We start from the raw sequence: 12,981 nt of genomic DNA, 5'->3' as shown, positions 1-12,981 counted from the left end.
TTTCCAGTTCACTAATAAATTAATGTAAAATGCACTTAATAAGAAGAACCAATTCTACTATAGATAGTTGATTCTGAAATGCACTATTTTTTTCACATTTTAACGTTTCTTAAATCAGAATATTTTAAAATCTCTAAAGTTGAGATGAATTAAAATCAATGACATTTTAGATTCATTGAGGTACAGATTTGGAAATTAGGAAATATATTCACCTGGGGTATAACAAAAATGACGTCCTAGTGTAGGGAATAACGTAATCTGCTATGTAATGTAGAGCCATCGGGTACAGAGGGTGACTGTGGACTGGATCCCATCGAAGATGCAGTGATGAACATGGCTAAGAATTTAGGCTTTGGAGTCACTCTGGTTCTATCATTTGTTTACTTCTTAACTGTCTGAATCTCATTTTACTTACTGCAAAGTGGGGGGTAATTATAGTAACTACCTTAGAGGATTTTTGCGAGAATTAAATGGGTTAATATTTACAATGCTGGGTGCAAAGTAAATGTTTATTAAATTATAGTAGCAACAAGTCTTATGTAGCAACTGCTGTTGTCCTAGTTATGAGAACACTTTACAGCTAACAAATTTTTTTTTTTTTTTTTTTTTTTGCGGTATGTGGGCCTCTCACTGTTGTGGCCTCTCCCATTGCGGAGCACAGGCTCTGGACGCACAGGCCCAGCGGCCATGGCTCATGGGCCCAGCCACTCCGCGGCATGTGGGATTTTCCTAGACCGGGGCACGAACCCGTTTCCCCTGCATCGGCAGGCGGACTCTCAACCACTGTGCCACCAGGAAAGCCCTAGCTAACAAATATTTATAATGTCATCTTAATTTGGTCTCTGAGTTTGGTTTTAAATTTTTGTATTTTTCAAAAAAATCTATCATTATTTCACAAATATCCTAACTGTACCAACATTTATTGTTCATTCTGTATTAGTAGAAAACCTTAGTTTGTAGTGTAATTTGTTGAAATTTTGAATGTTACTTTAATTTCACCTTTACAGCATGAGGCGGCCAAAGTTTTACAAGATGCCATCCATGAATTTTCCGGGACATCTGAAGAGTTGCGTGTCACTATTGCTAACGCAGACCTAGCTCTGGCCCAGGGAGATGTGGAGCGGGCTTTAAGCATGCTTCAGAATGTTACATCTGAGCAGCCTTATTTCATAGAGACCAAAGAAAAAATGGCAGATATATATTTGAAGCACAGAAAAGAGAAGATGTTATATATCACTTGTTACAGGTAAATGGTTCTTTCAACCCATTATATTTTGACATTTATCTCCTAAAATTAATCCCCAAATTTCTTTCTTTTAACTGCTTTTCAGATACTTTATAGATCCCTTCCTTAATGTGTTCTTGCTTCCTTCTGCTACCACCAAACACAGTAACTCTAACCAAGTTACTCTCCCTCAAATGTAAATCATGGTAATTATGGTTTATTTCAACCTGTGGCTTACTTCAGTTTCTCAGCCCTCCTCTCTCATCAGATGTTATTTTTGGACTTTGAAAGAGCTACAATTACATGTATTCTAATAGCTTAAAAGCATTATGTAATGTAACAATTCAGGGGCTATATAGTCATATTTAACACTCAGTATCATAGTTATAGCAGAAGAAAATTATGGCTTAGTATATACCACACTAAGGTATGGATTACAGAAATGGCAGGGGTTTAAAAAGTGTCATACACTGATGCCGTTAGGAGCTACTGGGATACACAAAACACGCACACACACACACACTCTCACACGAAACATGGGTGCACACATGCACACACAGGTTGCTCTTACACTTCTCCCCAAACAAAAAGATAAAGATACAAGCACACAGTCTATGTGAGAGAAAATTAATGTTTTAGCCTTGAGAATAGTAAAATGTTGATGAATTAAGTCATTGGTTCATCTATATTTTGTAAATATCAAAGCCCAGAAAGCTGCTCAGATTCTTTGTAGGTACTGAGTGATTCAAAGAAACTGAGCAGCACCCCCTGTATAGATGGATGGACTGGAGTTTCCTAGATTATATTTTCTATGATGTTTCTAAAATACCGTCACTATCATCTCTAATGATATGAAAATTTTTTTTCACTCTTCACACCTTTTATTCTATTATTATTTTTTAAACATCTTTATTGGAGTATAATTGCTTTACATTGTTGTGTTAGTTTCTGCTGTATAACAAAGTGAATCAGCTATATGTATACATATATCCTCATATCTCCTCCCTCTTGCGTCTCCCTCCCACCCTCCCTATCCCACACCTCTAGGTGGTCACAAAGCACCGAGCTGATATCCCTGTGCTATGCGGCTGCTTCCCACTAGCTATCTATTTTACATTTGGTAGTGCATATATTTATGCATATATAAAATAGGGTTGATGTGTTTGGATGCACTATAGTATAGTAGCTAAAATCATAGGTTTTTTTTTTTCAAGTAGATCTGACACATTAGCTCTAGTAAACTCAGCATTATCTATATAATTGTAATAATTTTCTCAAGAGTTTTTGGGCCAATTAAGTGAGATATTGTACATTAAAGACTTAGCATCACATTATTTGAGCAACCTTGGTATTTTGACCTTTAGCAGTTTACATTTTGAAGGTAGAAAATAAGCAGCAAATGTTGAAGTAGAATATTTTATATTTTTTAAGGTAACTCGTTGTATATGACTTATGCCATGAATATCAGAGCTCAAGATGCATAGGAAGATGATAAGTGTTTGTCATATTTTGCAACTTCATTCCCACATCATGTATTTCTGGATAATGAGAGCTTATATGTTTACTATCTATCTGTATACTTTTACCTGCATTTCAGGAAATAGAAAAATTTAATGAAAAAAATTGTTGACTTAGCATAAACAATCTGAGTGTGGGTATGGCTGGGGTTTTTAAACAATATTACACTGTTGGATATGAAGAAGGCACTCTGAAGGCTATTAGTTCATTGAAAAAATAAGCTTATCTTTTATTTAATTGGTTTAGAAGAAGAAATTTGTATTCAATATACTAAGTAGAGTTTGTCTGATTTCCAGAGAAATTGCTGAAAGGATTCCCAGCCCTCATTCTTTTATTCTCCTTGGTGATGCATACATGAATATTCAAGAGGTAAAGTTTCTGATACTACTGAACTTAGATTTAAAAACAAAACAAAACCCAAAAATTCTTCTTTGTGATTAGTATAACATTCTACTGAAAGGAATTTGAGTTTTTTTCTTCCAGTTTTATTGAGATACAGTTGACATGCAGCACTGTGTAAGTTTAAGGTATAGCATAATGATTTAACTTAAATACATCATGCTATGATTATCACAGTAGTTCAGTGAATATCCATCATCTTATATAGCTCAAAATTAAAGAAATAGAAAAAAATATTTTTCCCTTGTAATGAGAACTCTCAGGATTTACTTTCAACAGCTTTCACGTATAACGTACAGCAGTGTCAATTTTCATGTTGTACATTACATCCCTAATACTTACTTATCTTGTAACTGGCAGCTTGTACCTTTTTTTTTTTTTTTTTTTTGCGGTACGCGGGCCACTGTCGCGGCCTCTCCCGCTGCGGAGCACAGGCTCCGGACGCACAGGCTCAGCAGCCATGGCTCACGGGCCCAGTCACCCCGCGGCATGTGGGATCTTCCCAGACCATGGCACGAACCCATGTCCCCTGCATCGGCAGGCAGACTCTCAACCACTGCGCCACCAGGGAAGCCCGGAAGCTTGTACCTTTTAACCACCTTCATCCAAATCCCCTCCCCTCATTTTAATAACGTTTACTTAATAGTCAAAGATCCAGTCATCACAATAAAAAGGGAGACAGCCATTACAATTAAAAAGATATAGTTATTTTTCAGGGCTTCCCTGGTGGTGCAGTGGTTGAGAGTCCGCCTGCCAATGCAGGGGACATGGGTTCATGCCCCGGTCCGGGAAGATCCCACATGCCGTGGAGCGGCTGGGCCTGTGAGCCATGGCCTCTGGGCCTCCGCATCTGGAGCCTGTGCTCTGCAATGGGAGGGGCTGCAACAGTGGGAGGCCCGCGTAAAAAAATGTTACAGTTATTTTTCAAATTGAGATCCAGTTATTCAGCACTATCATTTGAAATAGAGATGATACCAGAAGTAAGGTGAGTCACCTTTAAACAAAAGGATGAAAAGAGCACTGGCTAAGGTGGTGTTTTCTTCAAAGGGAAGCAATCCTCTGACCTCTGGTTCTGGCTTTTATAATGATGCCAGGTGAAAAGCTGTCAGGAAGCTGTCTCTTAGTTCTCATATGACTATTTATGAGGACATGGACCTAAGTAACATGGGTGGGATTATACTAGTGAGTTACACCTGCACTAGTGATTGATTATCAGCTCTCTGAAATTATTAAGGTTTCTGGACTTAGTATGTGCTTTATTAGTCTTAGTAAGTATTCCAAGTATAGACCTTAATTATAGAAGTGTTGCCATTTAATGGGAGCCACCTAAGCTGTTATTTTATTGCTTCATTTTTTATCTGCCAACATTAGCCTGAAGAAGCCATAGTAGCATATGAGCAAGCATTAAATCAGAACCCAAAGGATGGAACATTGGCAAGCAAAATTGGGAAAGCTCTTGTCAAAACTCACAACTACTCAAAGGTAAATACTTTATATCTTGCAATGTATCAGTTTTAACAAATCTGCAAACCCTGCTCAGTGAAAGATCGTCAGCAAGCACTGTTTGTACCGTAATGGTTGGAAACTCCAAATTTGTCTTTACAAACTGGAATTTGTGTTAAAGACTTTCTCAGTGTCTCAGATTCTTCTCTGCTGCATTTTGCAAAGACTTTTTGGACCCTAAAGTTTTCTTCAGGTTTCACCTTACAGCAAAATTCTGCCATGAAATAAATTATGATAAACTTGCTGTTGTTACATCTCTTTTATCATATGACAAAGCATAATAGATGTCCTTTCCATTGAACCAGTTTTGGTAAGCCATGTGCTTTGAGGGTTTTTTTTGGTTTTTTGTTTTCATTTTTGTTTGTTTTGTAGTAAGGATAATAGATTTTCCTTTAGTTATATTCTTACCCTATTCCTGGTAACTGTTGAACATATATACAACAGCTAGCAAAGTATTTGCATTCACTAACTTTTGGAATAAAACTGGAAAAAATTTTAACAAAGTACTTTGCTTTAGTTACTTGTAAGAAATGCTAGTTGTCTTGTGTAATATTGGATTCTGTAAGAAAAATGTCACACTTAATCAATAGTGCAAGTCCATGCATAAGCTGCTTTTAGGTTACTTCCAATTGCTTTAAGTCGTAATGTGTGTAGGATCTATGCTTGAATGCCATTCTCATTGCCTTTTTTTCCCCTAACTGAAATGGATTTTGTTTAGGCAATCACTTATTATGAAGCTGCTCTGAAAAATGGACAACAAAATTATCTTTTCTATGACTTGGCTGAGCTGTTATTAAAACTGAAATGGTATGACAAAGCAGAGAAAGTTCTTCAACATGCACTAGCTCATGAACCTGGTATGAAAATCTTTCTTATTTGGAAAAGTATACCTAATATATCTGATTCTTTTATTTTTATATTAGTATGTATTTGTATTGTTAGTGTATGTGAGCTTGGTTCTTTCATTTGTCAGAATGTCACTCTACTAAAATAAGATATTTTAAAAATCTTAAAACAGATTTGTGAAACAGTTTGTGTTATAGAAAACTACTTTCCAAAGTGACATAAAGGAAGTTTCCTTTAGTTTTTTTTTTTTTTTAATTTTTATTTTGTGTTATAGTTGATTATTTACAATGTTATATTAGTTTCAGGTGTACAGCAAAGTGATTCAGTTATACATATATATATGTATACATTCTTTTCCCATATAGGTTATTACAGATTACTGAGTGGTGTTCCCTGTGCTATACAATAGGTCCTTGTTGATTATGTATTTTATATATAGTAGTGTGTATTTGTTGATCCCAAACTCCTAATTTATCCCTCCCTCCCACCTTTCCCCTTTCATAACCATAAGTTTGTTTTCAAACTCTGAGTCTGTTTCTGTTTTGTAAATAAATTCATTTGTATCATTTTTTTAGATTCCATATATAAGTAATATCATGATATTTGTCTGTCTCTGATTTACTTCACTTTATATGATAATCTCTAGGTCCATTCATGTTGCTGCAAATGGCATTATTTCATTCTTTTCAATGGCTGAGTAATATTCCATTGTATATACGTACCACATCTTTATCCACTCCTCTGTTGATGAACACTTAGGCTGCTTCCATGTCCTGGCTATTGTAAATAGTGCTGCAGTGAACATTGGGGTAGATGTATCTTTTTGAATTATGGTTTCCTCTGGATATATGCTCAGGAGTGGGATTGCTGGATCATATGGTAGCTCTATTTTTAGTTTTTTAAGGGACCTCCATACTGTTCTCCATAGTGACTGTACCAATTCACATTACCACCACCAGTGTAGGAGGGTTCCCTTTTCTCCACGCCCTCTCCAGCATTTATTGTTTGTAGATTTTTTAATGATGGCCATTCTGACCAGTGTGAGGTGATACCTCATTGTAGTTTTGATTTGCATTTCTCTGATTATTAGCGTTGTTGAGCATCTTTTCATGTGCTTTTTTTGGCCATCTGTATGTCTTCTTTGGAGAAATGTCTGTTTAGATCTTCTGCCCATGTTTTGATTGGGTTGTTTATGTTTTTGATATTGAGGTTCATGAGCTATTTGTATATTTTGGTGATGAATCCCTTTTCAGTCACTTCATTTGCAAATATTTTCTCCCATTCTGAAGTGGGTTGTCTTTTCATTTTGTTCATGGTTTCCTTTGCTGTGCAAAAGCTTTTAAGTTTAATTAGGTCCCATTTGTTTATTTTTGTTTTTATTTTCATTACTCTAGGAGGTGGATTGAAAAAATCCAGCAATGGATGTTGCTGCAATTTATGTCATAGAGTGTTCTGCCTATGTTTTCCTCTAAGAGTTTTATAGTATCCGGTCTTAGGTTTAGGTCTTTAATCCATTTTGAGCTTGTTTTTGTGTATGGTGTTAGAGAATGTTCTAATTTCATGCTTTTTTATGTAGCTGTCTAGTTTTCCCAGCACCACTTTTTGAAGAGACTGTCTTTTCTCCATTGTATATCCTTGCCTCCTTTGTCATAGATTAATTGACCAGAGGTCCATGGGTTTGTTTCTGGGCTTTCTATCCTGTTCCATTGATCTATATTTCTTTTTTTGTGCCAGTACCATTGTGTTTTGATTACTGTAGCTTTGTTGGAAGTTTCCTATAAATTGCAGCTACAACCTGTGTTTAAACAAGTAAACATTTTTATAATTCTTTTTAAAAGTTGTTTTTTTTAAAAAAATCAGCATTATTAAAGAGTATAATGTACAAGTCTCCAGTTTCTCCTGTGAATTCTACTTGCCGTGTTCTCAGACCTCCCTAGAGGTAACCATTTTTGTGTTTTGGTGTATATTTTATATATATTTATGTAAATATCTAAGTGTAATATGCATATTGTTCTTTTCAAAATGCATCATTCTTCCTATTCAGCAATTTTTTTTCACATACAATATGTTGCAGATATAGTTTGATGTCAGTACATCCATATTATTCTATCTAATGGACTCACAATATTTTATAACTCCGTAAGCTATTTAATTTTCCCCCAATTAGTTTGTCTTCCAGTCTTTTGATGTTATAAACCATGTTAAAATGAATATCCTTGTATCTCATTCTTTGGCATACACTTGCTTATATTTCTTAAGAGCAAGATGCTATGTTAAAGGGTATGTGTACTTAAAATTTAATTGGATACTATCAAATTGCCTTCTTACAAGTTCATACAAATTTACTTTTTAAAGATCTGTACCTTTTAATAAAATCTAGTGCTTGTTCATTGAAAAAATTTGAGGATTACAGAAGTGAATGAAAGTTGTGTCCCTCTCCCACTCTCCAGAGAAAACCACGTCCTGATCAATCTCCCTGCCCCTATCTCTCACACACTATTACGTAACACTTTTTTCTACCAAAAAGGAGTCATATTATACTATAGGTCTGCAGTATGCATTTTTCATTTAATAGCCTCTCTTCATTTTGGCAAATATAGCACTTTTAAATTTTTTAACATAGGTAGCGTATTTTACTGTATGTCACTATCATAATTTATTTGATGAGTCCCCTATCAATAGACATTTAGATAGAAGAAAACATTACTGAGATAGAATCCTTGTTTATATAGCACTATGTACTTCCTAGAATTGAATCTTGCTCCATTGTTTTTTCTTAAGGGTAAAAATGTCCCAACATTCTGTAGTATTTATAGAGAAAACAAACTTTTAATTTACATTTCTTTGATGATTGATAAGGTTAAGTATTATAACTATAGATTGTATTTTCACTGTTTCATTCATATCCTTTTTCTTAATCCTTTACCTATTATTCATTAATCTCTTACCTATTATATTCATGTTGCAGATATTTTCTCCCAGGCTGTCCTTTCTTTATCAAATTACTTTATCATTTCATTGGTCAATTAGAATATTTAATTATCATATATAATACCTACCAGTCTTTTCTCTTTTTGACTTTTTAATTTCTTGTCATGCTCAGAAAAAGCTTCCCTAATCCTAACATTAAAAAAAGTTTTCTTATATTTTTCTGGGGTTTTTGTAATTTTAATTTGTATAAATGGAGAATTTTAATTTTTATAATGGAGAACTTTAATTCACATACAACTTTTACTATAGATTTTCCCAAATGGATAGCCAATTATATCTCACTGTCATTTATTGAAATGCCACCTTTATCATATTATAAACTTTTTTTATACATTTCACTCTGATTCTGGGAATTTTTGTTTGGAGTTCCTTCCTTCTCCCCTCCCCATTTTTATTTTTGCCAATACCATGTTTTCTGTGGTTTTAAAATATGTTTGGATACATAGATAAGGCAAGCCAACTCTAAATTTTCTAATATGTCTAAAATGGTCATTTAATTTAGCTTTGAAGTTGATGCTTAAACTCTCCTAATTTGAATGCATTTATTAATTCCGTAAAAATAGTTGCATGAGTCTTGTCAGACCTTGCTTGAAACACTACAGATGGCCTAAATGTGGATATGCGTTTTTTAAAAGGTTGTAGAGGAGGAGAGATTCAAGTAGTATGTTTTACTTATATGGGCATAAGTATATTACATTTATGCAGTATAAATACTTTCATTTAATAATTTGCTGAGCACATCCAATGGTGTACTTAGATGCCTTCATGTGCATTTCATTATATGTTATTAATTTTCATATTAGTTTATGAGGCAAATAAAATTATGTACATTTTAAAATTAGCATCTAATACTCAATTTTCTTGAGTTATCCAGGTTCACCTAGCTGATATAGTAGCATCAGGGTTCTAAGAAACATCTTAAACTTAGCATGTTTGAAAGTGAATTCCTTATCTGCCTCCCCCATCTGTTCTATGTGCAGCCTCCTCTATCTCAGTAACTTCAGCCTTCTTTGCAGTTTTGAAGAACCAAAATCCTTGCCTTCACCCTTGCCCATAGGAAATCCTCTTGGTTCTGCCTTCTAGATACATTCAGAATTCTCCTGTGTCTCATTATTTCCACTACTGTCACCCTGTCCTAGATACATCGTCTCTTAGGTGGATTAAAGCAGTAGACTACACCTGGTCTCCCTGTTACCCAATCCTCAACCCCACAGCTGGACACAGCCTTTCCCAACCCAGCAGCACTATTGGACCTTTTAAACAACCAAAGTTTGATCACACCTGCTCAAGCTCCCCCTTGTCTTCCATTTCTCTGAGTTAACCAAAGTCTTACAGTGGCTTACATGGCCTTCACACATGCATGCTGTTGCTCCTATGACCTCTCCTTCCAGCCTGCTCTCACCATTGTCGCGGCTTCCTTGTTCCTTGTACCCCCTTAGAGCTTTTCTTACCTGTAAAATAGCAATAACAAAACCTGCTTCTCAGGTTGAGATTTTAAATAAATAATGATGTATGTAAACCACTTCAAACAGAATATGGCTCAGGCCATGCTGTCGATAAATGGTAGAAGAAACATCTTTTTGTTAATTATATAAGGTTCTTTTATTACTCTTAGATTACAAAATAATAATACCAAATATTTAAATAGCACTTGACATGTAAAGACTTTAGTTGCTTTGCATATATTAGCTTATTTAATAATTTACTAACTTTTTAAATTTTACAGTAATCTTATGAGATAGGTACTATTATTTCCCCTATTTTACAGATGAAAGGGAGGCACAGAATAGAAAACTACCTTGTTCGACTAGGACCTTGTTAACTAGAAAGTGATAAAGCCTAGATTTGAAACCAGACAGGTTGGCATCAAAGTCAGTGTTTATTATGTATATATGTATGTATATATATGTATACTTTATTAAGTTCTGTTATTTAAAAATAAATAGCAGTTATCTTCTTAATTGCATGTACCAACTACCCTATCTTGTTTTTAAATGACTTCAATAAGCAGAAGTGCTTATACACTTAAGAATGGAAATTGAGGACTTTCCTAGTGGTGCAGTGGTTAAGAATCCACCTGCCAATGCCGGGTACACAGGTTCGATCTCTGATCTGGGAAGATCCCACATGCTGAGGAGCAACTAAGCCCATGCGTCACAACTACTGAGCCCGTACCCTACAGCTCGTGCACTGCAACTACTGAGGCCTGTGCGCTCTAGAGCCCACATGCCTAGAGCCTGTGCTCCTCAACAAGAGAAGCCACTTCAATGAGGAACCCATGCACCGCAACAAAGAGTAGCCCCTGCTCACCACAACTAGAGAAAGCCCATGCGCAGCAACAAAGACAGATAAACAAACAAAATAATTACTTAATTAAATCTTTAAAAAAAAAAAAAGAATGGAAATTGAAACTCTTCTCTGTGTTGTTATATTGTTATCTCTTGTATGTCTAAGAAAAGCCTCCAGTTCTTTAACTTTTATTCCAGCCAGTTTTTATCCTAAATCTTTTTTTTTTCCAATTTGGCCATTCTTCAGTTAATTTACTGGACCTTTTTAAACTTTATTCACTATTTTTCAAAATCAAATATAAAAACTTGTAGAGAAATGTAAAGATTTATTTTAAATGAATTATTATTTTTTCCCATTATATTTTATTCTTTCATAGTAAATGAACTGTCAGCTCTCATGGATGATGGACGTTCTCAAGTTCTCCTAGCAAAAGTTTATAGTAAAGTGGACAGACCTGGTGATGCAGTTACTTCATTACAGCAGGTAAACAAATGCCTTTGTTTGTTAGGGGTTAAGGGTGGGTGATGGTCTCAGAAGGAAATATGCCACACGTAAAAGGAAGACAGTCTTTTGGCCCAGCTGTCATAGAAAATAAGTCAAATAGAAATAATGATTGAATGCCAGTGGATTGTACTGTCTAAATGTATTGTTGCTAATTATTATAACAATTAGGGAAGGTTGATATTTTTAATCCTGTTTTATAGCTGAGGGAGCTTGGTTTAACAACTTGTGTGAAGTCACATGACTAGTGTCATAGGCAGGAGTTGAACTCATTTTTTTCTTCCACTTATTTATATCTACTTTAATTTCCTTTAATGTTTTGTGGTTTTCAATGTAGAGGTTTTGTACACATTTCCTTAGATGTATTCCTAAGTGGTTGATGTGTTTGATGATTTTTCAATTTCTAGTTTGCTAACAATTTTGTCTAATGCACTCTCTGCATCTATCAAAATGGTCATGTGACTTTTCTCCAGTTTTTTTTTTCTGTTTATTAAATTGATTGATTTTTGAATGTTAAACCATCCTTATAGTACTGAAATAAGTGTCAGTGCTGTGATTTTTCAAAAGACATTGCTGGAATTTAAAGATAGTTCCTAATATTTTGTTCAAGGTTTGTGCATATATGTTCATTAGAAAGGTTGGTCTCTAAGACATGCTATTTCTTTAATGTTTGGAACAATTCAGTATTAGCACCTTTGAGACCTTGAAGTTTCTTTGACAGAAGATTTTTATTAATAGATTCAATAGCTCTAGATTTCAACACACAAAAGTGTGTGTGTGTGTTTTTCAGGCAATGTCCAATAATATTTTTTTGTTCAAGTTGTGAGTGAATGGAGCTCACACTGTTAGATTTCTGTGACCCCCATGTAAGCTTATGATTTCATTAAGATATGTAATCTTCAACAATGTAATATCTTACCCTTAATTATTGGTATGTTTTATCCCTGTTTTCTGAATTATATGATAAAGGAATGGCACCTAACCTGAGGTTAGCTACCATTAGCTAAAAGGAAAGTGTAATTTTCATAAATTTAGACTTTCAAAACATTTTAGAAGTGAATTTGGCATATTTCATTCCATTATGAATATCATTAGTCTCAGTGACTCTGGTTGCATGAGCTTCTGTGTTCTATGAGCAGACACATTGAATAACACTAAAAAAAGGACAAACTGTGGTTAGACAATGCCAACAAACCAAACTCAAATTCATTTTAAGTTTATATGTTATAGCACAGGGATTTTTCACCTTTCATAAAATTTGAAGAGCTATAATGTTCTTTCCAACTATAATACTCTTTGCATTCTGATCTCTGAAAAAGTAAATCTTTTTGAAGTACAATACAAACAATTTGAATTTGAATGCAGAATTACAATACAATTCAAATAGTGTAATCAAAGTGTTTGATATTTTAAATTCATTTATTCAGCAACCATTTATTGAGCTTAATTCTCCACATTATGGAACTTGGGAGTTCCATCATAATATTTTTACATAGTTGCTAAACATGAAATATGAAATATGTTTCGGACTTCCAAAATAACTCCACATTTCTTCATCCCTCTCTGTCATCTTTTAGCCTTATCTATGATTATCTTTTAGACCAGACTCCTTCTAACTGATCCCCATCCTCTTATTGAACAATAGAGGTGAAAATCATGGGATCCATCTTCAAATATGTTCACCATGATAGGAGCCCGAAATTTTTGTT

General features: G+C 34.6%; 1 protein-coding gene across 1 annotated transcript in view; it reads left to right on the top strand.

The window, feature by feature from the left end:
- TTC21B (tetratricopeptide repeat domain 21B) overlaps window positions 1-12,981 on the top strand; it is an 89,314-nt gene that overhangs the window by 40,254 nt on the left and 36,079 nt on the right. Inside the window, exons 15-19 of the mRNA XM_082629815.1 lie at window positions 1,008-1,246; window positions 3,040-3,112; window positions 4,514-4,624; window positions 5,364-5,502; window positions 11,148-11,254. Coding sequence (XP_082485941.1) covers window positions 1,008-1,246; window positions 3,040-3,112; window positions 4,514-4,624; window positions 5,364-5,502; window positions 11,148-11,254 — 669 coding nt within the window. The remainder of the gene's footprint in view (window positions 1-1,007; window positions 1,247-3,039; window positions 3,113-4,513; window positions 4,625-5,363; window positions 5,503-11,147; window positions 11,255-12,981) is intronic.

This window comes from Mesoplodon mirus, assembly GCF_964341445.2.
Source record: "Mesoplodon mirus genome assembly, chromosome: 8".
In the NCBI taxonomy this organism is placed as follows: Eukaryota; Metazoa; Chordata; class Mammalia; order Artiodactyla; family Ziphiidae; genus Mesoplodon; species Mesoplodon mirus.
This window is presented reverse-complemented; position numbering and strand designations above follow the sequence as displayed.